Genomic DNA, 27,250 nt, shown 5'->3' on the forward strand with positions numbered 1-27,250 from the left:
ACCATTGCCCTAAAGTTTATTTTTTCTCCCTGAAAGAACTGATGAATGTTTACAACCTTAATCCATCTTAACTAAATTTTTGCCTGGTAATGTGTTAATATTTAGGAGGCACCATAGAGCCTCTTCCCTATTTAATTATTGACTCCTTCCCTCTTGGATCTCTGACCCCTTAGCAGATAGTGCTGGATTTACACATCCTGTCAGGTGTTGTTCGGATTCCTGGATCAAGGGAAGGTGGAACAGGATTGCTGGATTCCCCAGCAAGTAGCATTAGATCTCTGGATCAGTGTCAGGTGAGGTACATTGGCTATGCAGATCTCCAGCAGGTGGGACCAGATCTCTGAATCCCTGGCGATGGGCACCCGATTGCTGGGTCCATGGCAGGTGACGCTGGAAATGCTGAGCTCTGTGCCAGCGATCCCGGTGTCACAGCAAACGGCGCTGATCCACTCCTGGCGGGCAGGGGATACCAGAACTCACCGGCCGGGGGCGCTGGATCCCTCAGTCTCAGGGGGCCGCCCTGCATTCCGGCAGGTGGCGCTGTAGTCCTCAGTGCCACCAGGGGGCGCCTGCTCCCGAACGGCGCTCCCCTGCCGGGGTGAAGGTTGAAGTTTGAAAAGTGCCGGTTGCGAGTGGCTGCGCTGGGGTAGGGAGCTCGGGGGCCGCGGGGTAAGAGGAGCCATGGCGGCTGGGGAGTCCCGGCAGGTGAGCGGGAGAGACTTGTCCGAGCGGAGATCCGCAGCGGGTCCCGAGGGCAGGAGACTGGGCTGGGCCGGGCCGGAGCCGAGAGTCCCCGAGCTGGGGATCGGGATGAGCCCTTCTGGGACTGGGCCGGGGTCGGGGTGAGAGCCTGAGGCGAGGAGGAGAGTCCCGGGGGCCGGGGGAGAGGGAAGAGGAGAGGCGGGCGGGGGGAGAGCCTGAGGGGATTTGGGGGGCGGAGGCGGGCGGGGGGGAGCCTGAGGGGATTTGGGGGGCGGAGGCGGGCGGGGGGAGACCCTGAGGGGATTTGGGGGGCGGGGGCGGGCGAGGAGAGCCTGAGGGATTTGGGGGGCGGAGGAGGAGAGTCCCGCGGGGGGGTAGCGGGGGGGAGAGCCTGAGGGGATTTGGGGGGGGGGGAGGAGAGTCCCGTGGGGGCGGGCGGGGGGAGAGCCGAGGGGATTTTTGGGGCGGGGGCAGGCGAGGAGAGCCTGAGGGGATTTTGGGGGTGGGGGCAGGCGAGGAGAGCCTGAGGGGATTTGGGGGGCGGGGGAGGAGAGTCCCGCGGGGGTGGCGGGGGGAGAGCCTGAGGGGATTTGGGGGGCAGGAGGGGAGAGTCCCGCGGGGGCGGCCGAGGAGAGCCTGAGAGGATTTGGGCGGCGGGAGGGGAGAGTCCCGCGGGGGCGGGGGAGGAGGAGAGTCGGGAGGGGGGAGAGCCTGAGAGGATTTGTGTGGCAGGGAGGAGGAGAGTCCCGCGGGAGGGGGGAGAGCCTGAGGGCATTTGGGGAGGCATGGGGGGACGACAATAATGAGATTTCACATTTGCAGAGGGACAGTAATTTAGAAGGGAGAGAAAAATTGGTCTCTGGAAAAATCAGCTACTGTCTCCCCCAGCTCTTTCCCGTTGTCACCTCCAAATTCTCCCTTCTTGGGGGGCTTTTCTCCGGTCCCTACTCCTCAGGATGGCCACCTCCCCCCAGGAACTCATCTTGCCTTTCTCCCCTACATCCACGCAGGGGCTCAAGTGTTCTCCTGGCTTGCTTGAGAAACTGAACCCCTTAGGAGTTCCCAGTTCCCTTACCCTGAGGCCTTTTTTTTCTTTCCATGAGGGTGTGGTTTCTCCACCCAATATGAAGCAGTCAGTCCCCCATCCTGATCTATTGTGTACAGCCCTCTTTCTGCTCATCCCAGTGTATGTGGGGACACATTCCTCTCACCAGAGTAGACCCTGTGATTTTCAGAACAGACTGGGTTGGCTGTGAACAATGGGGTTATCCTTCACTGATGACGATTATTGAGGTAGTGTCTAAAAGCCCAGGTTGGAGATTAGGGTTTCTTTGTGCTAGATACCATGCATATACACAATGAAAAAATGTTCCCTGGCCCAAAAAGAACCCCACGAATATGGGCTAAATTTGCTACAATGTGACCAAGGGAGGAATGCAAGTGTCTGATAGGTGTGAATGTTAAGGTTATGGTTTAGTTATTTAGGACGGCAAAAGGGTTTGTTATAACCAGGAGAAATGGGCTGAGATGGAGAAAGGGAAAATGTAAGGTGAATAACAGGAAACGTTTTCTGGCAGTGGAATGCATTAGGCTGTGGAATACTCTCCTATGGGAGGTGGTGTGTGTGCCCCATCACTTCGGACATTTTAAAAACTAATCTGGAAAAAAATCTAATCTGGGAGTATAATATATTACAATCTCATTCTGTGAGCAAGTTAGTGACAGAAAGGTCAGAGAGGTTTAATTTGATTTGTAAAAATTGACAGAATCATAATGTCACCCACTTGCTGTCCCCCATGGCCTGGCTCCAGGTCCTCAGGTTGGTGGAAATGTTGATATGTTGTTGGAAATGGGTTGAATTGGGTATAATTCAAATGCCCTTCTTCACAAACACAATGGTGCCAAATATGACAAACAATTATCTAGATATGTATTTTAGAAAATGTTTAAAAATTAAAATTTTAAATTATACTTTAACACAGGGGCTGCATTGCTTACATAAAAAATCCCTGGAGAATCCACTACAAAGAATATTTCTGAAACAGCCCCTGGGGCAAGGGAATACCCGATATAATAAATAGGTCTTTCCTTCTCTCTGATTTTTTTATTTTTTGTGAGAGGAGGGATAATGTCTGCATAATTCAGAGTAGTAAAGGGGACCAGATTCACACGTGCTAGAAGTTGATTTATCCCAAACTGGGAGCTGTACTTTTAACTTTTTAAAATACATTTAGTGTAGGTGAAAGCTGCCAGACTCAGGCTTGGTCTAAACACAGAGTTGCACCAGTTAAACTAAAGGCGTGATTTTAAAATCCCTTTAGTTAAAAGGTGCATCGTTGTGTGTGGACATTCTATATCAGTTTAAACCTTCTGTTGGTTTAGCTTGCATCTGGTGAATGCTGAATTGATATGAGCGTCTATGCAGGGGTTTGCACTGACATAGCTGAATTGATGTTTAAAGTGATTTCAGTTAAAGCAGTGCAATGTCTATGTGTAGATAAACCCTCTGGCCCCAGCTCTGCAGTGGGTCCTGTGCTATTGGACTTCATTGCAGGTTCAGAGTTTAACAGCCTAGGAGACTAACCTTCTCTGGGATCCACAGAACAACTGCAGCATGGACAGTGTCAGCTTCTTGACACCCCACCCAGAATTCTTAAACCAGCTTTGCAAAATGATCATAAAAATGTATCAGCCCAAATGCAAATTCTGCTGTCCTACTCTTTTCTGTGTTGATTGACTGAATAGTATTTTATGTTCCCTAGTGCAGTGGTTCTCAACCTTTTTTTTCCTGAGGCCCCCAACATGCTATAAAAATTCCTCCCCCGCCTCTCCCATGCCACAACTGTTTTTCTGCATATCCAGTAGCTTAAAAGCCAGGATTGGCATTAGGGGATAGCAAGCAGGACAACTGCCTGGGGTCCCATGCCACAGCGGGGCCTTCAAAACTTTGTTGCTCAGGCTTCAGCGCCGCATGGCGGGGCTCGGGCTTTGGCTTTCTGCCCTGGTTTATTTTGGTAGACCCCCCTGAAACCTGCTTGCGGCCCTGCAGGGTGCCCCAGACCCCTGGTTGAGAACCACTGCCCTAGTGCAATCACTGTTAACACTGGGTATCTTCTGGCCCACAGAGGGTAGAAAGAGCCTGTAAATCACAATGCCTTAGGGTATATGTGTTCTAAATATACTGTATTTAGAAAATGGATAGGCAGATAGTTGACTTTCAGCTATGTGTTTGGCAGGGAGCAGAGTGAAGGAAACTTGTCCTGACACTGGCCACACTGTATCCATTCTGTGGGTAAATGAAGGATGTCAGTTTCCAGTGCAGTCAGTCCAGTATTTTTTGCCAGCCCTAAGCTCACACTAACCAGCTACCCTATAAGTTTGTCAGTACAAATGTACGGGTAGGACCAGAAAGGTGTGTTGCATATACCTATCAATATAGTTTGGGAAGAGGATAAATGACACACTTTTTCCTAATATTTGTTTAAAAGTAATTTAAAAAAAATCAAACTCCTTTTAGTAACTTTCTACATACTGGACAAAAGACTTTCTGATTTCCTGACCTAGAGGTTGGTAACAGTTTGGCTGAGTGACTCAAGGGCTCCATGATTCAAGTTCCTCTTGATGAAACCTTTTATTATTTGTTTTCAGGAATTTGGCTAGATTCCTGGCCTTACTAATTGGGCGAGAACTTCCTGGAGTCAGGATGTTAAACCTGAGCTACTTTGTTTCATTACCAATCCAAAGTCTCCTTTTTTGGTGGTTGAGTCTGTAGTGAACCTGACATTGGCTTAAACCACTAGTAAAAATAGAATTTGTTCTCGCTCTCTCTTGTTTTGCTATTAAACTGAAATTTAAGCAACACCTGATTAGTGAAGAAATATGGAGAGCCTGCTTATAAAACTAGCTGTGTGATGTGCAACACAATAACAGCATTACAATGACTTAACAATTGTGTGTTTCTGAGCTGTTGGCATGTACCTTGGGTGCATTGTAAAGTCTTAACCACCCGTGACATGCACCAGTGACCTGATAATGCAAATCCTGATGTGGTTTGTTACTATATTTATGGTCTAATATTAAAGAATATGACAGGGAGACAGGACTCCTAGGTTCTGTTCCTACCTCTGACAGCGACTCTGTGAGATTGGGGAATTTACTGAGTGTGACAGGAACTTTATTTTGCTGTTCTTCATTTTGTATAAAGTGAGGATCACGGTAAGTAATTAATCAGTCTTGGGCGCTGTGTGTGTGTGTGTATATATATTTATTTTTCTTTAATTGCTATGGAGCCCTTTAAAACCCCTCCTCCTTTTCTAGAGCCCCTTGAGTGGAGGCTGCTTACTATGTCATCAGCAGTGGGTGGAGCGAGGAGCAGGTCTCTCTGTGGATAGGGGTCTTGTTGCCTCTGCTGGCTGGCAAGCCTATTCATGGGGGAACATGGGGAAAGTCTGTGCTATCTAAGCTGTATCTTGTTCTGGGGCTGTAAACAGAGCTGTCAGTCCAGAGCTATCACCAGTACACCTTTTTCACCAAAACAAATATGTTTAAAATTGACTTAAAAAGCAAAGCTAAGAGCAGACTTTAATGTTGCCAGATCAATTTCAACGTGAGCAAAATTTTAAAGAAGCCATACTGCTTGCAAATCACAGCTAGGATGGGGTTGGGACTACAGACTGTGTCTGTCTTTCAGGTATAGCTTGTACAGCTGACTTTTTGACTCATTAATTTACAAACAGATGTCTGGATTAATTTATTTGTCTTCCTCAGTGATGAAGACTTGGTCATGCATTCACTGAAAGTTAGAGTATGGCTGTAACACCTCCAAAAGTTCCAGTTGGAATGTAGCTTGGACAACTGGCAGCTCAAGCCATATTAAATAAAGATCTGCACCTGTTATATAATGCCAATGGAACTCAGACTCATGATCACGGATAAGAACAAATTTACAGCTTCCCTTGGTACTCATTCAGGACACATAAATATAAATTGATATTAAATAACAAGAAGACAACCTTTGTGAGGACTCATCTCATTTGTGAGTTAGTGCCAAGTTGGGGTATATTAAGATCAAAGATGGGCCCCAAACTGCAAAGTTAAAATTTAGATCTGATCTTCCTCAAAATTTGTTGGTGATTGGAATCAAGGTTTTGGTCTGAGACCTTCTGTAGTTGAGATGAAGTGGTAGAATGCTATTGATGTGTTGCACACTCACTGTTTTGCTATCACATAATATCTCCAACTCTCTCCCCTTTGGTACTGGATTTAGGGCATCTATCTCCTGCAAGCGAGCAATGGGGTGAACCTCATGGATCCAGGGTTCCAGCAGAAACTGGAGGGTGAGAAGGAAGTAATTCGTCGAGCTATCCAGAAGGAACTGAAGATCAAAGAGGGGGCGGAAAATCTGCGCAAGGTGACAACAGACAAGAAGAACCTGGTGCATATAGAGCATGTGCTGAAATCTTCCAATCGGAAACTGGAGCAGCTGCACTGGGATCTCCAGGAGCTTAATGCCCGGATTGTAGTTACAGAGAAAGGGGAGAGCAAAACAGGTAGGTCTTAGTACATAATTGTTGGGCATGATAGCTTCAGCAGTAAACCTCATTATAGCCAATGCTTTAACTTTTTTTTTTTCTATTGGGGGGTAGTATGATGGGAAGGAAAAATCTCATCCATCTAGGAGAGGAATCTCAGCTGGTTCCTGCTTATGTCCAGGTGAGATGAACAGTGTAGAGCTATTGAAGTTTGGAAAGTTGTGATTGACACTAATCGAGATGGAAGGAGGTGATAACATAAATCAGAATGGGCAAAAGACTGAGTATGTTGGACATAGGATCACCTCCTGAACTTCATTTAGGCAGACGTACAGAGCTTGGGAGAGAAAATAGGGGCTTTGGGGTAGAATCCAACATGCAAGTTCCTAACAGAGGGATGAATGTGAGATTGGAAGTTGTTGGTATTCTCAGTTAGGGCCCGATCCTAAGAAGCCAGCAGTTCTCATATTGGGTCAGTAGTAGGCTAGGGTAAACAACCTGCTAGGAGAAATTTGTCCTTCTATTGAGGCCATGTATTGTACGTGTCTTTGAAGATGAAAACCTCATTTATACTACTCTTCTCATCTCATCTATTACCCTTTGAGGGAACTATGAGAAGGAGGGTAATGGAATTCACTGTTGTTGCACAGATGGTTCTATGTCCCCGGACCCTTGTCTCTGGGAAAGGAACCCAAACCCGGTGGCAAGGAGGATAGAGGCTCTGAAAAAGCAGCTGCACATTGAGATGAAAGTGAAACAGGGAGCTGAGAACATGATCCAGATGTATTCAAATGCCACGTCAAAGGTAAGCATTGCTGAGTAGAAATAAGCAGGGAGCATGCCACTTTGGAACAAGATTTCTGTTAAAAGTGCAAACACACAAAAATCTTTATTCCAGATCTGGGTGTGAAAGGGAGACGCTTTAAGGCGGAGTTGTTTTAGGTTGAATGACTGAGCTCATCTGTGTGTTCATGAGCTGATGCACAGCCCTGTGACAGCATGGTGTACTATCCTATGGGGGAACAGTGTTATGAATGCTGGTTGTGTTAGGCTTATTGTCACAGGATGTCATTGAGGCAATAATTTACTACAATTCAAATCAGTCTGCCTTCTGTGGGGTTTCTTGCACCTTCCTCTGAAGCATCGGTGCTGAACATTGTTAGAGACAGGATTCTGGACTAGATAGACCAGGGGTCAGATCCGGTATGGTAATTTATGTTCTTAGACTTCAGATACTGATTATGCTTCTGTTCTCTGATATTAGTTACTAGTATGAGACATTTGAATGGCTACCAGCATCTAACACTGGTGGTAGTGCCACTAGATTAGAAATGGATACAAAAAATCTCAGAAGTGGTTGATCTTGTCAGTCATAGACATGGAGTGCTGCCTCCAGAAAAGTCAATCCAGGCTTTGGGAGGTGCAGCAGAGGAAAAGGAGCCAAAACATCTGACCAAAGGTAAGAAAATAAAATGCTTTGGAATATGACCCTTAATGTGTGACACTATCCCACATCATCAAGTTTCTGATATAATGTACCAAGTTGTTGCAATACTGTTTATTTCAACAGAGACTTTAAGATAGAGCAAAGTATAAATGGTATCTTTGTGTATGAGTTACTTAAGAAAGAGCTTTTGGGGAATTTGCTGCTTTCGTATTCATCATGCTTTTTGTGTTTGGCATAATCATATTTAATATTCTGGAGGAAAATAAAAAAATAAAGTTTAATTAAGAAGCTTAATTTAACTATATGAGCAAGATAAAGAACTTAGACAGTCTGGTTTATTCCTCACCTTCATCCATACAACTCTGCCAGCACAATTGACTAGAGAAGCACAATATTGAATCATTGCAACATCAGCACAAACTCTTAGTTGAATGTACCCACAGTGCAGGACACTGTTACCTAGCAAACTCGTCACATCTTTCATAGGTGTCACAGCATTTCACAGATCCCTCATCTGTATCTACCATGGTTGGAAATCATCAGCCCTGTTGCTTATGCATCTTTTTTGCACAATTGGGCATCGTGTGAAGTTTTAGGACTTTCTGGGACCCCTTGTAAGGCCTTGTATGTTGTGGTGCCCCATCTTTGTCCTAGTCTAACACATCATTAAAATCCATTTCTCTCCTGTATGGACCTCCCTAGCCGTCTGTAATCTGTCTTGCCAGGACCGGAAGCTGTTGGCAACAGCTCAGCAAATGCTCCAGGACAGCAGGACGAAGATTGAGCTGATTCGCATGCAGATTGTGAAGGTATCTCAGTCGGCAGGTGGAATAGAGGATGCAATGGATCCAGCAAGTAAGATGCTTTGGATATCTGACATCACTCAGAGAAGATGCTTCTGAATTAAGGAGCCCCAATGCCTGAGATGCTAGGCCACTTGCTTGTCTGATTGTTATATTTATTTCCAACCTTACCAGTGAAGGTGGGGGCCACCATCAGTCTCCTGGAGCTACGCATCGAGGAACTGCGGCATCACCTATGCATTGAAGCTGCTGTGGCTGAGGGGGCAAAAAATGTGGTGAAGATCCTGGGAGGCAGGCGGGTGCAGGATCGCAAAGTGTTGGCTGAAGTAAGCACCATTGCAGTATTGCTACTTGAAGCATTGGTGGTGACTTTCTGTATGCTGGATAGTAACCTTTTTTAAGAGGAAAAACAGTATTACGGCTGTTGTCCACGAATGCCTTAGCCTTGTTCTGAGCACTGCCATGATGGCTCCCTACTTCAAAGTCCCATTACACTGGTCTAAATCCCCCAGCACTGCCATAATACTGCAGTCCCTGCTCGTAGTGATGTTGTGGCAGGTGCTACTCCCAGCAACTGTAACGGTAGAAGGTGATAATTCCCTTGTATAACTGCTGTTACTGGCTGTTTGAGAGATTGTGTGCTTGTCATTTGCATCTGATTCATTGCCTGTAATATGCAATGACTTTTTTTTTAAAAGCCACATATAAAGCTCCCCCATCGTATGCTGTTCTTGTGAGAGATGTTACATTTCCAGAACTTGCCAACTGACTTACATCATAAAGCTGGGACAGAAAAAAAATGAACTTATAGTAAACTAAACAACAATCTCTTTTATTTTTCTAATGGTCAGAACAGGAAAATGTGAATCGGAAATTTCACTCATTTGCTATGTAACTTTGCGCAAGTCACTTATCCTTTTTGTGCCTCCATTTACTCATCTGTACAATGAGGATAATACTCATCCCACAGGGCTTTTGTGAGCCATAGTTAATGTTTGTAAAGAGCTTTGAAGGTCTCTGATGAAAGGCTCTATATAAGTGTGAAGTGTTAGTTATAGTAATTTTCCAACTTGGGCGTTCATTATACCAGTAATTTTTAATTGGAAATCTCTTGGAGTCCAAATTGGTGTCTGCTTGTAGTGCACTGGCATGTAAGAAATCAGTTTTGGATTTTTGATCCTAGTCTGTTCTTTGAGTCGGAAATACCATGGTGGGAGCTTATTCAGGGCAGAATCCTCCAGACCCTCAGCAGCAGTGACTTGCAATGAATGAGAGATGCTGACAGTCCCTTCTTGTCCTTCGTGAGCAGGATGGGAAGTTGGGTCACTTGTGAAGTGTTAGTAGTACCAAGATCATGGCAGTGGCTATTCATTCAAAGCCTGTACTAGCTTTTTCTCTGCTCCTTGTTACCAGGCACAGGGTCGTTTGCAAGAATCATCTCAGAAGATTGATTTGCTGCGCTTGTCCCTGGAGCAGCAGCTTAATGAGCTTTCTTCTGATCACCCAAAGCGGGCACTCATCAAGCAGGAGCTAGTGAATGCTTCCTCTCTGGGAGCTCCACATGTCAGCATCCAGCCCTTCACGTCACTGATCAAACCCACAGCTCTTACAGGTACCTGAGGCTGCGGGGGGTGGGGAATATTTCTTCCCTATGTACCCATGTCATGACTGTGGTGGTTTTTGTGATGTGGACACTTGGTCCATTAGAAATTGGCCCAAGTCCTCAATTTGTTTCATGTAGGCCACCAAAAAGCTGTCAGATTGTAACGACTTTAATCGCTACTGAAGGCTGGACAGCATCAGTCTAAAGTTTCTGACTTCCTATGTGGACTGACTAGAATAATTTCACTTTTCTTGAGAATAACACTCTTTGGTGAAATTCCTCAGGTTCATTAGAAGTGAGACTGATGGGGTGTCAGGATCTGTTGGAAAAAGTTCCAGGACGTTCCCGAGTGTTTGGTTCATCTCCCAACCATGGGAGCCCAAGTGACATGAAGTCCATGAACCGAACACGAGCTGGGATGAGTATTCATGGCCGCAGTACTGCAGCAAAGCACTTGCGGAATGAGGAGCTGTGTAGTGAGTATGATATTCCCTGTTGGATCAGTGATGGTGTATTCTAATGTGCCTGCCACCTTTCAGTCTGGTGTGAGTGCAGTGAGAGGAAGCTTGGCTCCTGAAACAGGGGAAGAGGCTGAATCATTTGGTCTCCTATCCCTCTTAGTGATCTCCTGTGGTGGAAATCTAATTGGATTGTGTGGCTACCTCCAGCAAGAAGTATATTCCAATTTATGACCATATAAAAGATTGTAACCTACACTTTCTCCCTTGTCCAGATGAGGTGCTTGCTGTGCTCAAAGTGGACAATAAAGTGGTTGGTCAGACAAACTGGGGCCCAGTTAATAACCAGGCTTGGGACCAAAGCTTTGTCATTGAGCTGGATCGGGTAAGACTATATTTCTGTAGGATGATAGGAATTCCAGGATCTTTTCAGTCTTGTCCTCAGAACCTTGTATTGTATCCCTTTGTTTGTTCTTTAACTTAATTTGAATGATTTCTGTGGATTTGGTGATTTACTTGTCATTCAATTTTTGATCCATCTCTTTACTGGGATTGATAATGTGGCCTTCTCCCGAGCCTTAAATCTACTCTAAGTACAGGTTACCTCTGGTATAGCTTCAGTCTGAGCATTTGATGCCCCTCTTCTGTCTCCATTTGAGCGGCCATGCTCCATCTTTTACCTGCAATACAGCTCACTTCAGGATATTTGGGATGAGGTACAGTCTTACGTAGGAGCAAAGTCAACAAATTACATCATGAAAATGAGCAATCTTTAAAGAAAATTGTAGCTGCTGAAGGTCTGAAAAGACCAAAAAGGTGGGAAGCAATAGGAATGAGGAACTGTCACCTCTTCCTTGGAGCATGTTTCTTATACACTGCATTATTTAGCTGCATGGAATTTCTACAAGGAAGGAAAAGGAACTAGCATCAGAGCTAAGGTGGAGTTCAGAGTGTGTACGTTATGGGCCATTGGCCTGGTCCATTACCAAGCTCTCTGCTTCTCTTCTGCCAGTCCCGGGAGCTGGAGATTGCAGTTTATTGGCGTGACTGGAGAGAACTGTGTGCAGTGAAGTTCTTGCGCTTGGATGACTTTCTCGATAATGAACGCCATGGGATGTGCCTCTCTCTCGAACCCCAAGGGATGCTTTTTGCAGAGGTAAAGTCTCCAGATTTTACCTTTCTCCTCCAGAAGAGTCACTGCTCTGGAGGTTTTCTTCGGGTATACACTGAAGTGATAGGTAATTCTTTTGGGTTTGTCTCTTCTTGCGTTGAGAAGGTTGCAGACAAATGGGTAAACTGAGGCACGGATAGGTGAAGTGACTTACCCAAGGTCACACAGTGAGTCAGTGGGGGAGCTGGGACTAGAACCCAAAAGTCTTGATTCCCATTTTCTCTAGTCTAACCTCTAGATGTACACTCCCACCCTCCCTCAATGCGTTGTCTTTATACCTCAAAGGTAATCTGCTTGGCCTCTGGTGGGGAGAGGAGGAGGGATGATGAGCACTTGTAATTCAAATAGTTTCCATCTCCCTGTTTAAAGTGTGGTGTCTACCCTGGAAACAGGTGCTTGTCTCAGAATGAAAGGAGTGAACAGGGAGGATGTGTGTTACACACATTTATTTAAGCAATTATATAGTTTAACTTTCATTTATTCAGATTCTTAATTTTTATTTTTGTTATTGTTTTAGAGAATAGTGAATGATGCATTTGTTTACAAAATGATCAATTTTTTTACCTTTGATTTGTGTCAAGGTCTATATAGATGGAAATTCAAATTAAATAAAAAATGCACAAAACAGCATTTTAAAATTATTAGTTAAATAAAACTACCTTAAATATGCTGGATACATTTAAACAAAGTTAATGAAAAAGTTAATCAAAATATGTTTTGCATTTAAAACTAACTGATCTATTAAACAAAGAAAGTATTATCTGTAATTAGTGAATTGAACTGATTGTTTGTCACCATGCCCTTTAGGATTTCAGAAGGAATAGATTTCATCCTCCTGCACCTAATTTTGATTCATAGATTGAAAGAGGAAAACAAGTTTTCCTGCACTTTCAACTCACACTGATCTCTTAACTTAGAATGAACTAGTCATTAAACTGAACTAGTTGAATAAACTGAAATAAAATATATTCTTTCTGCATCTGTTGAAAAAGTTGGTTTAGCACATCAAAAAACACTGGTGAGAGATACTAAGGGCTTGTCTACATTGGCAATTAACAGTGCTTCAACTTTCTCACTCAAGGGTATGAAAAAATACCCCCCTGAGCGCAGCAAGTTGCAGCACTGTAAGCACCAGTGTAAACAGTGCCCCAGCGCTGGGAGCTACGCCCCGCGTTGAAGTGGTTTTTTAAGAGCGCTGGGAGAGCTCTCTCCCAGCGCCATGCTGCAACCACACAAGGCATGTTAAAGTGCTGTCACAGCAGCGCTTTAGCATTGCCAGTGTAGACTAGCCCTTAGCCAGTGACTTTCACCAGTTCAGTGATATGACTTTCTTTAAAACTTGGCAGCAAACATTTACTACATAATATTATATGTTTTTATTTAATTTCAATTATTTTAATAAATTTAAGCCTTAACATAGATTGCCATAATTTAAAATGTAGTTCTAAATACGTTTATTTTTTAAAAATAAACCTTTATTTAATTTAAATTAAAAAAATCGATTTAAATTAAAAATCTGTTTTAAAAAAAAAAATCATTGATTATTACCCGCCCTAAGGAGTGGCCTTTGTCACTGATGCAATCTACTCTCAGATGGTTGAGGACAAAAGCACCAACTAAAAACAAGGAAAGAAATAGTTTAAAAAGATGTGCCTTGCATAATGACAGGTTTCAGAGTAACAGCCGTGTTAGTCTGTATTCGCAAAAAGAAAAGGAGTACTTGTGGCACCTTAGAGACTAACCAATTTATCTGAGCGTAAGCTTTCGTGAGCTACAGCTCACTTCATCGGATGCATCTCACGAAAGCTTATGCTCAGATAAATTGGTTAGTCTCTAAGGTGCCACAAGTACTCCTTTTCTTTTTTTAAAAAGATGAGTGTGTTTATAGCCAGAAGTGACCCTTAAAGGGCCGCATTGTAATTACCTGGGCACTACATAAAAACCACAGTCTTTGACTTGCTTTTGTTAGGAGTCATCAGCAACACTTTACATTAAAGGGGGTGGCTTAATGGTTAGGTTTGAATTACTCAGACTGTCTGGAACCATGGGATCAAATCCCATCAGGTTGGGCTCATCCCTTCATCTTTCGAGATAATAAAGTGCATGGAATTCAATTTGTTACGAGATCTCCAGGTAACCCTTAAAAACCAGAGTTTTGTCTCCTTTGCAGGAGACAAAAGATCCCAGGGCATCTTTCCTAAATTGGGGTCTGACCCAGTCTCCTTAGCCAAAATTTCCCCTCTTGTCACTCTTGTGTTGTGGAGTGACTGGTTACTGCTTCCCACTTTGGAGGTATCTGCATTTCAGCAGTGCTTTATGTATATAATTTGAAAAGTACACTGGCATCAATTGGGATGGAAGACACCTTAGAAATGTTATGAGTAGGGTCCCACCAAATTCACGGTCCATTTTGCTCAATTTCACAATCATAGGATTTTAAAAATAGTAAATGTCATGATTTCAGTTATTTAAATATGAAATTTCATGGTATTGTAATTGTAGAGGTCCTGACCCAAAAAGGAGTTGGGGGGTCGGGTCACAAGGTGATTGTAGGGGGGGTTGCGGTACTGCTACCCTTACTTCTGTGTGGCTGCTGGTGGTGGCGCTGCCTTCAGAGCTGGGCAGCTGGAGAGCAGCAGCTGCTGGCCAGGAGCCCAGCTTTGAAGGCAGAGCCGTTGCTGGCAGCAACGCAGAAGTAAGGATGGCATGATATGGTATTGTCACCCTTACTTCTGTGCTGCTGCCTGCAGAGCTGGGCTCTCAGTCAGCAGCTGCCACCCTCCGACTGCCTAGCTCTGAAGGCAGCAGCGCAGAAATAAGGGTGGCAATACTGCAACCCCCATAAAATAACCTTGCAACCCCACACCCCTCCTGCAACTCCCTTTTGGGTCAGGACCCCCAATTTGAGAAATGCTGGTCTCCCCTGTGAAATCTGTATAGTATAGGGTAAAAGCACACAGAAGACCAGATTTCATGGTCTGACATATTTTTCATGGCCGTGAATTTGGTAGGGCCCTAATTATGAGCCAATCATTCTGCCTCTGTCAGCTTCTCTGTACTTCATGTTAATGGATACTTCTAACTTTAAAAATTCTTTTTTTTTTTTTAAACATAGCACCTGAGGGGAGTAGATAGTATAACTCAGTCCAGAGTCTGCCTTCATATGTGACTCCTAGTTTGCTGAATGGGTGTGAATGGTCTATTTGATCAGAAGGCTAAGCATGTGTCCAGGAGGGAAGTGAACTGCCCTGTAGAGTCTTCTCTGCTTCCCTGGCAGGTGACCTTCTGTAACCCTGTGATTGAGAGACGGTCCAATCTGCAGCGCCAGAAACGCATTTTCCCGAAACAGAAAGGTAACCAGCCTGTGAACTGACAGCCACTCCAATTAGGGGCATGTATGGTTATGTGGTTGTTGGTGCGGGAGATGCTGCAGCACCCCATGGCTTGAAGTGGTTTCCATTATATACAGGGTTTACAGTTTGGTTCAATGGCTCTCAGCACCCCCCACTGTAAAAATTGTTCAAGCACCCCTGGTTTATGGTACTTTTTGGAATGCTTCTGGGTTAATGTATGTGTGTAGGTGAGATCTATTAGAGTGTGGCAATGTCTCCACTCACCAGGGAAGTGATGGAAGCATGGCTGTAACATGGAACGTACATGTTATAACATTTACATCCATGCCTAACATGATTATGTGTCGGGGCTACGATTAGTAGTTTCTGAACAGCATTGTTGCTAGTAGGATCCAAGTCTCCATCTGTGTGTTCTACCACCTATGCTATCACTGATAAGTGGCAGTGGTGAGAGATTTCCCAGAAAATTTAGACACAACCATGGTGTGGACAGGGATATCGATTGTCCAACAAGGCTTTGAAGTTGACACTTCAGCGAGGTGAATGGGTTGGTGGGTGGCACAGGTCATGTGCTCTTTTTCTCCCGAGCTGGAGAGAGAGAGTGAGAATTTATATTCTGAAGGCTCTTTGCAATTGGAAAAGCTCAATTTTTTTTTTTTAAACAACTTTGATTCTGAAGGAAACAGCAAAAATCGTGGAAAGACCTTAAAAACTCAGAATCCACAATTTATTTTCACAATTTTTCTGTTCTCAGGCTATGGGACTTAAATTCAGTATGGAAGTGGGGGTGGAAAATAAGAATGTAGTACCTTCACATTATCTTTTGGCTAAGTTCTAGTAGAGTATCAGTTTAATATCTGGTACATTTTCTGTGTGAGGATTATACCTTGCCATTGCAGGGGTTGGGACGTGATGAAATGGAAGAACTTTTTCAGCTCCAACTACTAGGACCTTATGAATACTTTCCTCGTTAGTTACCTATGAGTCTGTCAGCTGTTTTGATTGTCTAGGAGATGTGGTTATGGTGCCTCTTGGCCCACCATCCCCAAATTGGGCCTCTTTTTGGGGTGAGCAAATGGCTGCCTAGATGAACTAGGTAGGTCAGTGGTTCATGTAGTGCTTGGCATGGTAATCTCAGTAATATTTGGATTTCTCCTTCTCCAGGAAAGGAGTTTCTCCGAGCTTCTCAGATGAACATAAATATTGCTACCTGGGGTCGTCTAATGATGAGCATTCTCCCTCCATGTAGTTCCATGAACACGCTAAGCCCCCCACTTTGTACTCCCATTCGTACAGACTTTACCTCTCCAGTGCTGCTGCAAACTCAAACTGATTCACTGTCCATGCTGAGCAGGTAAGTCTTGTTCCAGTTAATGCTATGTGACAAATTGGAATGGGCACAAAATTAAAATTTGGTGAAACTCCACAGGGTGGTGAAAGACCTTGGTGTGAAAGATCTATGTAGGAAACTCAGTGTGGGCTATTAAGAAAAAATACTGGCTGAGATGGTGTGAACTTTTATGGTGCATTCAGTATTTTAGGGCCACCTCTGATTTATTGTTGACCATTAGACAGATTTCCAGAATCACGGTTCTTCTTTGAGTATATGCCCCTTTGGGTGCTCCACCATAGGATGTGCATGTGCCTGGGCACTCTCAATTGGAGATTTTAGCTAGCAGTGTCCAAAGGTCTGTGCCTGTGCACTGCATGTTCCTGTGCAGGGGCATATAGGCAGGCGCAAATCTGTTCATTCTCAACTACCCTCAGTGCGTATTTTAGCTTTTAGATTTGCTCCTCTAGAAGAGGATATTTTTCACTGGTCCACTAGCCCTTGTAAAGGAGGAAGATCAAGTTGGTCATTAAGCTAAACTTCATTGCTGTGACGCAGTCAAACAATAGATGTCTACTTTAAATTCTTCATCAGATGGCCATTTTATTTATAGGCATTTCTATAGCTTTCATCACTCATAATGTCAGAGTGCTAGGTATTCTGACATGAGTATAAACACCAGCAGCACAATAAAGGCTTATTTCCTTACAGTTCATTTTAAAGGAGCATACTACCTGTTGATTTCTCATAGGCTTGAATCCCAGGTGTGAATCAGGGAGTCTTACTGTCCAGTGCATTTAGGATTAACTTAAACCTTGCTTGTGCAATTCTGACACTGCACTATAGTGTCTGCTGTACCATATTTTATTCCACAGTGACCTCTTTAAAACATTTCTTCCAAATGCAGTGACTATCCAGTGGTTAAACTGACATTTGGCGAGGAACCTCCCCCTAAGCCTCCACGCCTTTTTTTGACAGCAGATTCCAAAGAGGTTGCTCCATCTCCTGCAGACTCTCCGGTAAGGATCTGGGTTCATAGAGAGATTTTTGTGTTTTGGTCAGGTTTCTTTAGTGGGTTGGGCCCTGCCCTTTCTTCTCAAATGCAAGTTCTTTTTGACTTGTAACTCTCAGGAAATTAGTGACTCCTCGGGCAGATGTTGATTTAAGACTGGCTAATATCCAGGGATTTGGGGTCCAATTGGGTGACTGGGCATTGAGCTTTTGATCACTCAGAAGTGGGACAGATCTGGACTCTAAGGGGAGGAGCTCCATCTTCCTAATCCTATAAACTGCCTCCCCTTGCTGAAAAAAAGTGGCAGGCGGGTCATCTTGGGATTTTAGGCCAGAAGTGGGGAAGAGGCATCTGCATGGGGAAAGCAGGGACACAGAGCTTGCAGATGCTGTAAAACAGGAGAGCATGTAAAGCTCTCCTCCTAGGTGACCTGGGTGGGAAGGAAGAGGGGATCTCATTACTGAGGGGAAGGAGCAGTCGCTGGGGGAGAGGTAGAGATGTGAGTTTTCAGTGCTGTAAAGGTTAAATAGCTGTGCCTTGACACATACCTACCTTACTCTTCTACTTGGTGTGTGCCCATAGATGAAAGTGCATTCTCTCTGGTCACCAGAGTTCTCTAGAATTGCACTGAGACATGTGAAGTGACTTTCTGGAAAACCATGGTTCATCCTAGACTTTTTCAAATGGGTACCCACACTGGGGGCTGACTCCAACAGGGAGATAAAATCTTATTCTTGCATTGCTCAGTATGTAGAAATGGGCTAAGTAGCCAGAGATAATCTGTGTTTGTGTGCTCTGTGGGCCATACTCCACTCACAACAGAGACAATCCCTGTTTATATCACAAGAACAACATTCTCTCTGGTCACTGCTGGGTGACACAGATGGAGGCTTGGGTGTGGGTTTTCCAGTCTGTTCTGATCTGATCCAGTGGGCCTTTGCAAACACCATTCCACAGAACTGGATGTGGTGACTTTCTCTCCATTCAGTGTCTGAAGAGGCTACATGTGGAAGAGAGGACTCGCAGCTCTGCTGTAACAGAAACACCAAACTGGGCTTCTCAGAGGTAATTGTGGACAGCATGGGGCTCTTTTGGACACAAGAAAAGGGGATATTGAGCTGACATTTTTTTACCATCAGTCTTGAGTTCTGTTAAATAGGTAGTATGACCTCTAATTAGGAAATTAATTTCTCAGTAACAGACTTTTCATACTGTATTTATAGAATACAGGTAAAACTCTGCATTTTACCTTATTTATCCAGATGTCTGCATAGCATTATCTGTGTAATGACCCTTGATCATTACCCTATTAACAGGCTGTGCAGTACAATTGAGTGAATCTTTCTAGTAGAAGGTAAAATAATTTAACTGCCCTCAAATGGCTCCTCATTTTTAAGCATTTTAAATTCTCTAGGGCTTAAACTTGTGAGCTATTTAGCTATACCTCTGTGAATACAAAGTAACGTACTTCAAAAGCACCCCCAGTAGACCCCACCCCTTGTTTATTATATTAATGTAGCTATTTGAGATAAATTAGTGTCCATTGGACGGGGGGCATACATAAAATAATAAAGTTGTTTGTAGAGTCTATTGCTGCTACTGGGCTGTATATAACAAGGATACAGACTAGAAAAATGCAACAAGAAAATGCTAGGTAAAAAACACAACAACAATATTGAACCATCAGTTATGTACAAATGCATGAATAACAAAATAAACGTTAGCTGATCTACAGCTTCAACTATTTCCTTATGTAGGAGCATTAACGTATCAGTCCTTTCGCCCTCACTTTGGAGGTTTGAAGTTGGTAGCAAGGACACAGTCAGACACATACATTGACATACCTGCCTTCTCTCTGGGAGGGACATTTGTGTCTTTCTAGCCTATAATCTTAGCCCTTCAATTCACACACAGAGGAGAGGGAAACCTCTGTTCCCAGCAAACAATGTTCCTAGACTAAGCCTTTTAACTGCTTTTTTTATTTTTTCCAAGAGGTTCTAGAATCTAGTTTTAGTTTCCTTGGTAACAGCATGTGGCCAGCATAATATTTCATGGCATCTGTCCACTCAGCTACACATTTTGTATCCCCCTTTTGGCCCTCTAACACCCCCACTCTCTTCTCATCACTACCTACCCCTATCTAAGAACTAGAATCCTTCTCATCCTACCAGCACCCGAGACTTGGTCTCCTCCCATACCCCACCACCAACTTTTTGTTCTTCTATCGTTGTCCTGACAGCATCTTCATATTTACGTGGTCTTGTCCCACCAGCTACCCTCTAGCTTCATTGTTTCCTTAGGCTTGGCTTCTTACTGTGTAAACCTCCTTCCCTTTGGTATCCATTTCTGACCTTTGAGTTTACTAGTAGTGCTTTCTCTGTTTGCCTGCAGGAAGACGGCTGTTCAGCTTCAGGATTTTCACTGCATCGCCATGTTGGGACGAGGGCACTTTGGGAAGGTAGAGTGGGAATAAGGGGCTTCCTTGAAGGGGGTGGGTGCAAAGCTGTTCCCCTCTCTTTTTCCACCTCTGCGTCTCATAGTTTGTGAGTGGAAATATTCCAAAAGGGGAAGTGGCTCATTCCAGTGTAAATGGAAAAATCAGCTCCTGCCCCACAAGGAAAACAGCTGATATTCCTGTTAATAAGAGGGTCTTTAGGGTGTTTAGGGATTCCAAAGCTGGAGATAACTTTTAAGGGCTGAGGATCCTCTGCCTAGCCTCTTTTCACATACCCCATGTAGTTCATATGCCTCTAGCTCCAGAGCTCATCAAGATCATTCCTTGCATCATCCATAGGGGTCACTGGAGAACAGCATTAGGTGCTCTTCCTCCCCAAAGATTGAGCTCACAACTCCTGGGTAGTTGGAGCACTGAGCAGCTATAAAATCATAAGACTAGCCTTGACACTCCAGATTTTAAAAATAGCATAATTTAAAATGAGTTCTATCTGGAGCTATTCACTGCAGAGCATTCGGGAAAAATAAAACCCTCCTTGGAGTTACTTGGCCTTGGCTTTGACAATGACTCTCTGGAATGGACGGGAGCAGTTTGTGTGAGTACCTGCTGGCTGTGTGGGTGGGAGTCCAAGTAGCCAGATGAGAGAATCTCAGAATGACTAAGAGTGCTGGATTATTGGCTTTTTATGGTCTTTCAGGTGCTGCTAGGTCAATACAAGGCAACAGGGAAGTTGTACGCTATCAAAGCCCTAAAGAAACAAGACATCATTAGCCGAGATGAGATTGATAGGTGAGTCTCTGTCCAGAGGGAGCACTTCCACCAGAGGCTGTGAGATCACCTCTCTATTCATGTCAATCTCAGCACTAATCTGGTAGTGGAGCCCTCTTAAGCATCAGAGGGCTAGAATCAAGACTTGGAGGAAGCTTATAATGGTGTTGCTCCTGGCATCTAGCAAAATAACACTCACCTGGGGGGAAGAGAATAAAACTGGAGTTTGGGAACGACACAAAATAAATGTCATCTCCCTTTTTTGTTTCAATAAATCTAAGTGTAAAAATATCCCCTTGTACTTCCATCTCCAAACATAGGCTTCTCTGCAAAGCTTTGGCCATGACATTTTCTTTCTTTGAACCCTGACAGCTTGAACTGTGAGAAGCGAATCTTTGAAGTGATCAACTCCTTCAGCCATCCATTCCTGGTGAACATGTTTGCATGTTTCCAGACACCAGATCACGCATGTTTTGTGATGGAATACACCCCTGGTGGTGATCTCATGATGCACATTCACTCTGATATCTTTCCAGAACATGTGACGCAGTGAGTTAGCTTGTTTCAGGCTTCAAAGTACCATAGATGTTTGACTTGGTTCTCAAGTCTCTGTAGTGAAAACTCTTCCTCTTTCTCAGGTTTTACACAGCCTGCGTAGTGCTGGGACTCCAGTTCTTACATGAGAAGAAAATTATTTACAGGTAACATAACAGTAAAGTGTAAGAAACCCAGCAACCCAAATATTAAATTGAGCATTTAGCCACCTGTGCAGTTTGCTGCCATGCTCGGGTTTCTTTAGCACTCTGTCCACCTAGCCAGCTCAGTGACATTTCCCTTCCACCACTCCTGCCATCACATTCAAGAGTTAAACTGGATCCTTTCCACAGTTGACTGGAATGAGTTGGCAGAAATAGAACACATCCAAACCTGTGTCTGTATTGACCATTCCAACTTACTGTTAACTATGCCAGGGAATGTCATTAAGAAACTGTCTGTCAGACATATTGCCAGTGGGCCATCCACCCTGAAGCAGCGATGAACTGGGGCGAGGTAACATGTGTCCTCTTTCCAGGGGCATCCTGGCAATGGGGCCTGCTATTAGCAGGACACATCCTTTGATAGCACAAGCCCCTCCTTGCACAGAGCCATTTCCTGATACTCTTAGGAAAATAAATTAATAAATACAATAGTCTGTGAAGAGCATCCTCTAAGGTGATATAGTATTTGAGAAAATGCCCTTTCTATTCATTGTTGATTCTACTTTCCTGGTCCTAACATCTGGGGTTATGTGCCAATTCCCAGACTTCACCCCCCATTCTCTTCCTCCTCTACCTGCAGGGACCTGAAGTTGGATAACTTGCTCTTAGATGCTGAGGGCTTTGTGAAGATTGCAGATTTTGGGCTGTGTAAGGAAGGTGAGCAACTTTGATGGTACCAAGACTGAGCCATCACCCTTGCTGGAGCAACTCAGGATCTAGGTTTGGTAACATGTTCACAAGCGCAACTAGTGGAATTGCTGGGCTAACACAATTGTGTTCAGTCCCACTTAAAGAAATCCTTCCTATCTGACCACTATGAAGTTGGGAGCAGTTCCTGTTCTTTCTCTCTGGGTAATTTATAAAAGGGGTTACAATGCACTTGACTGTTCTGAGGAGCCAAGATGCAGCATCATGCAGTTTTCGTGAGGAGGGCCTCGTCCTTGCTATGTAGTCATATAATAATTGTGGCTGCAGGAAGTTTCTTTGCCTTGCTGTTTATATAAACAGTGTCTTTACATTCCTTCTTGTGCTTCAGCTTAGAAATACTAAAAAGACAAGCTGCTAGAGTCCTTAGTAAAGATTCCATGCTTCCTCAAGAGTAAATGGACATGGGTGGGCAAGAGTCCTGCAAGGTCAGAGGCAGATCCCTCTTGGAGTAATGTATTAATGCCAGTTCTCCTCTCTTTGCCCACCTGTCTCTGCTATTCTCAGCCATGTTGTCTATTGTCCAGTATCACCGTCTCTGCTGTCATCACCTACATTGCCTGTTATGCTTCCAGAAAATGTGATGATGCATAACCAATTGAGAATGTGTATGGTGTGTTCATAAAGGCATTTTCTCCACAGGGATGGGTTTTGGGGACCGCACTAACACTTTTTGTGGCACCCCTGAATTTCTGGCTCCAGAAGTCCTGACAGACACCTCATACACGCGGGTAGTGGACTGGTGGGGGCTTGGTGTGCTCATTTTCGAGATGCTTGTTGGTGAGGTGAGACCATTTTCCTCTGGGGAAAGGGAGAGGTGGGCCTCACCACATGACATGAGTGGTCACGGGCTGGCTGCACCTAAATGCTCTTTATTTATGTCTTTAAAATAATGTAAGTGAATAAAAGTTCATCTTTGGGTTCCTCTTGCATTAAAAGTATAATTCCTCTAATTGCTTTTGTGGTGATTTGAAACCAGCTATAACAGCCTAACATTCCCAATTCTGTTCTCTCCACTAATGATCCTTAGTATTTATATCACGTTTTCCTCATTCACAGCACTTGTCAAACTTACCTAATCCTTCCAAAACTCTGAAGTATTATCATCCCCATCTCACAGTGCAATAAACAAATAGTAGGATACAGATACTATGTATGTCAGATAACAACATGTCTCCACTGCAGTCTCCATTCCCTGGAGATAATGAAGAGGAGGTCTTTGACAGCATTGTTAATGAAGAGGTCTGCTATCCGCGATTCCTTTCTTCTGAGGCACTTCCCATACTCCGCAAGGTACTGCAATGGGATCTCCTTGGTTTTACTCAGGCCTCAGCACAAGTAGAGCCAGAGAGACACTCTTCTAACTAGATGGCATTTCCACTTGTGTGTGTGAGTGCGTGTGTTTGTGCGCTTCCAGAGGTGTCCACATATCCTATAGGGAACCCTTAAGATCAACACACACACACACACACTTTTTTCTCTCTTAATTTCTCATCCTCGACACCTCCATATATACATGCCATCCATATGGCCACTGAGGATTAAGCAGGGTTCCTATTGGAGTCTATCCTGCCAATTCTCAAATGGACAGATGTTAAATAACTCTAGGGTAGGGGAAGTCGGATTCATTCTGTGGATAGGGCTGAATTCCATTTCTAATTATCAGTGGATCAGCGTATACAGTTATGGCTATATGCTACCTAGAGTCCACAGTGGATCACCCACTGATATAAATGGGTGGCTTACAATGGACTAAACTTGAGTTTAGTGCTGACTAAATGGAGTAATGGTCTCAAGTTGCAGTGGGGGAGGTTTAGGTTGGATATTAGGAAAAACTTTTCTCCTAGGAGGGTGGTGAAACACTGGAATGCATTACCTAGGGAGGTGGTGGAATCTCCTTCCTTAGAAGTTTTTAAGGTCAGGCTTGACAAAGCCCTGGCTGGGATGATTTAGTTGGGGATTGGTCCTGCTTTGAGCAGGGGGTTGGACTAGATGACCTCCTGAGATCACTTCCAACCCTGATATTCTATGATTCTATGACTGGTTATGGCCCTGCCCTGAAGGGAGCAAGTGGAAGAGACTGGATGGTTGCTGCTCTGTTTTCTCTCTGGAATAGTGTTCGTGTCCCTCCTTGTTCCATGTGTTGAATTTGTCTATTGGTATTTCCTGCAGCTTCTCCAGAAATGTCCAGAACGTCGCCTTGGGGCAGGAGAGAGGGATGCAGAGGAGATTAAAACCCAGCCCTTTTTCAAGGTAAGAACTCAGTCCCCTGTGCACCTTTGTGTTCATATGTCTGAGCTGCAGAAGAGCTATTTGCTTTCTGTTGCTATAGAGGCAAACTTGCCTGTTTCTTTTGGTCAAAAATGAGAATCTCATCAACAGCTTTTCTGACACGTGGTCACTAAAGCCAAACAATTATCTACATAACCTATCTTTTAGAACCTCCTGATGGAAGACTGTATTTTCTGGTACTGTTAGGCTTCCAAGCACAGGATCTTTATTTCAATATGTGCAGCTCCAAACTGAGTCTTAAATGTCCCTCACCTCTTAATTTCAGGCATACAATCAAACATCTCCCCTATAGCATGGGAATTCTCTTGCTGTGGGTATACAGATTGTCTGGCAAGCACCATCTCTGAATTCAGGAGGAAGGGTTGAGCAGTTAGAATATAAAACTTGAACTTTCAGAGTGTTCACAGAGGAATATGACTGCTGAATAGTTTAGGGTGGAGAGGCTGCTATAATCTATACATTATGAAGGAAGGCCACTGAGGTACTAACACTTTGAATACTGAAACCAACTGTATAAAACAGTTGAGCTTTATCAATGTCCAGGATTATTCTGCCATAAATGCTAATATTTGTAAAGAGCTATGCCAGGCCCTGTAGTAATGAAAACACACCTTTGGGTAGCCCCTATACAGAGAACTGCTTAATGGTCTCCTGATAAGAGCTTATGAGTCTAATTTAGTTTTGTCTCTGCTGAATAACAGTCTGAGCTGTAGCTTTGTTTTTTGGCTGATATTCTGAAGAGCAGCCTTAAGTTTCATGGAAGACACTGATTTAGGAGTGATCTCTCTCTTTCCTGTGGTGCACCTCATTTTGGTTATCTTGGCACTTCTGTTTCTAGCCTTGTAGAAATCAGGTATGTAGCAGCTGATCTGGTAGGGAGGAAGGATACATAACACTACTATTTCCTACCTACTATCTCACAATTCATTAGTCTGTTAGTGCCAATCTGTTTTTGTAATTTCCTCTATTTACAGGAGATTGATTGGGATGCTCTGTTTGCCAGAGCACTGAAGCCCCCTTTTGTGCCCTTCTTAAGAGCTCCCACTGACATTAGCAACTTTGATGAAGAGTTTACTTCCCAGAAGCCAATCCTGACTCCTCCAGACGAGCTCCCTGTCCTGACCACTGAGGAACAGGCTGTCTTTAAGGACTTTGACTTTGTCTCTAGACACCTTCTGGAAGTCTGATTGCTGTGGTGTAAGGAGACTATGCAGACCACTACTACACTGAGAGATCCTAGAGAGGAACTTGGTACTGACTATTGGAAGGTCAAGTTAATAACAGGCAAAGATTATTCATAGATCTGGTAGTATTAAGGATTGTAGAAAGCAGACTGTTCTGCAAGCTGGTTGCTCTACTGCATTGTTCAGTGTGTGCACATCCTAGTAGGGAGTGTACTGGATGTAAGCTTTAAGAAGGTTCATGCTTGCTGGCTGTGTTTGAAACAGTACCTGGCTGTACTCTGATGCCACCATTGGATAGCTGTGGGCACTTACAATTTAAACTGGATTTCATTTAACAATGTATCTAAATGAAATAGAACCTTCCCAAACAAACTCCATTACCTCTGCAGCAGGGCCTCGCAAGTGGTCTAGCATTCTCAGCACTGGATGATCAGCGGCAGAAGAACTGGCACTTTCCACTTATTTTCTAAGAGAAGAAAAGTGGCACTATTTCTCCTTTGCAAAGGATTTAGGCCCAGTTGTGTTCATAGTTTGAGGGGGAAGGGGTGCAGTGGCTTAATACAACCAGAATGATGAAAGTTGAGTTTGAAAACTGCCCAGATGTTACAAGCTGAGATCTTAGCCTTGCTTTGTAGAAGAAACAAGATTATTTCTACTCTCCTGCTACTCTTAAATCTTAATTCCTGTCTTTAATAAGAACTGATTTAAAACCCTACAAACTTTGCATATATTGTTTATTGTAAATTAGAGACTCTCCCTTCTGATTAAACTTATGCCTTTCATCCCCCTGGCTTGTTAGAACATCTCAGGAGCTGGGAGAACACAGATCTTCTGCTTAACACAGAGAGAGAGTGTTCTTTATCTCTGTAAATGTAACGTTAATACTTTTTCCCTTTCCTCCTTCCTTTCATAAGAGTCTCTTGTCACTCCAGCTGCTTGGATCTGTCCCCCTTTGTATGTGTTATCCTTATTGGGGCTGTGTATGTCACTTTAATGATTGCAGGCAGGTTATTTCTACACAGTTTTTTTTACCTTACTATGTATATGCTGTATTTTTTTCAGATAATATAAAATATTGTGGATGTTTATATTGGAAAAAGTAATAAATATTGATTGTGAAACAACTCTGGCTAGAAAACAGCCTAAATGTAGAATAATTTGTATCAAGACCAACTTCATTTGGTGCCCAAAATGCAGACGTGTGAGTATGTATATAGAAATTAGTGGGTGTGAGGTTCTTGTACTAGCAGTGCAGTAACAGGCACTTATAATTACTATTTAAACATTACGTTCTGACTGTGAAACTGTTTTGCAGAGTGCTGTTGCCTCTTCCCAAATAGCCAGTATGACTAGCAAGTCAAAAATAGCAATTGTTCTTTAAACACTTTCCAAGTGATAAGTATGGGGAATGAGAGTCATTCATAAACTACTGGGGCAATTACAACATGGTTGCACTTCACAGTGCAGACTGAACTGCTACACATTTATGGTTGTTACTATGTGCAGGGAACAGAATTTTGGCTTGTGGCTTTGGCTAGTAGGCTAGAGAAGAAATATCCCTGCTGAAGGCTAATGGGAACATGTAGATGTTGCTTTTTCAACCCTTCATCTACAGGGATAGACTTTACCAGTGAAGGATTGATTGTGCTTGTTCTGAAGACGGGATCTGGGCATAACC

At 43.8% G+C, this 27,250-nt stretch overlaps 1 protein-coding gene across 4 annotated transcripts; it reads left to right on the forward strand.

Moving 5' to 3' along the window:
• The first annotated feature begins 290 nt into the window (after window positions 1-290).
• Window positions 291-26,689, forward strand: PKN3 (protein kinase N3). Of its 4 annotated transcripts, none has more exons than XM_043530445.1 (22): window positions 291-384; window positions 5,969-6,251; window positions 6,884-7,038; window positions 8,406-8,535; window positions 8,658-8,809; window positions 9,897-10,095; window positions 10,371-10,562; window positions 10,820-10,929; window positions 11,557-11,700; window positions 14,993-15,068; window positions 16,233-16,422; window positions 17,306-17,417; window positions 18,399-18,475; window positions 19,802-19,868; window positions 20,563-20,654; window positions 21,006-21,182; window positions 21,272-21,334; window positions 21,972-22,048; window positions 22,739-22,881; window positions 23,282-23,389; window positions 24,269-24,349; window positions 25,363-26,689. In XM_043530445.1, exons 1-22 carry the CDS (start codon window positions 310-312, stop codon window positions 25,573-25,575), a joined length of 2,916 nt encoding a protein of 971 aa, XP_043386380.1. In that variant the 5' UTR covers window positions 291-309; the 3' UTR covers window positions 25,576-26,689. The 4 variants fall into 4 exon arrangements, with proteins under 4 accessions (XP_043386380.1, XP_043386381.1, XP_007057370.3 ...); XM_043530446.1 differs by having other exon boundaries at window positions 309-384; window positions 6,902-7,038; XM_007057308.4 differs by having other exon boundaries at window positions 343-705.
• The last annotated feature ends 561 nt before the right edge of the window (window positions 26,690-27,250 follow it).

Source organism: Chelonia mydas, chromosome 16, assembly GCF_015237465.2.
Source record: "Chelonia mydas isolate rCheMyd1 chromosome 16, rCheMyd1.pri.v2, whole genome shotgun sequence".
NCBI classification, from domain to species: domain Eukaryota; kingdom Metazoa; phylum Chordata; order Testudines; family Cheloniidae; genus Chelonia; species Chelonia mydas.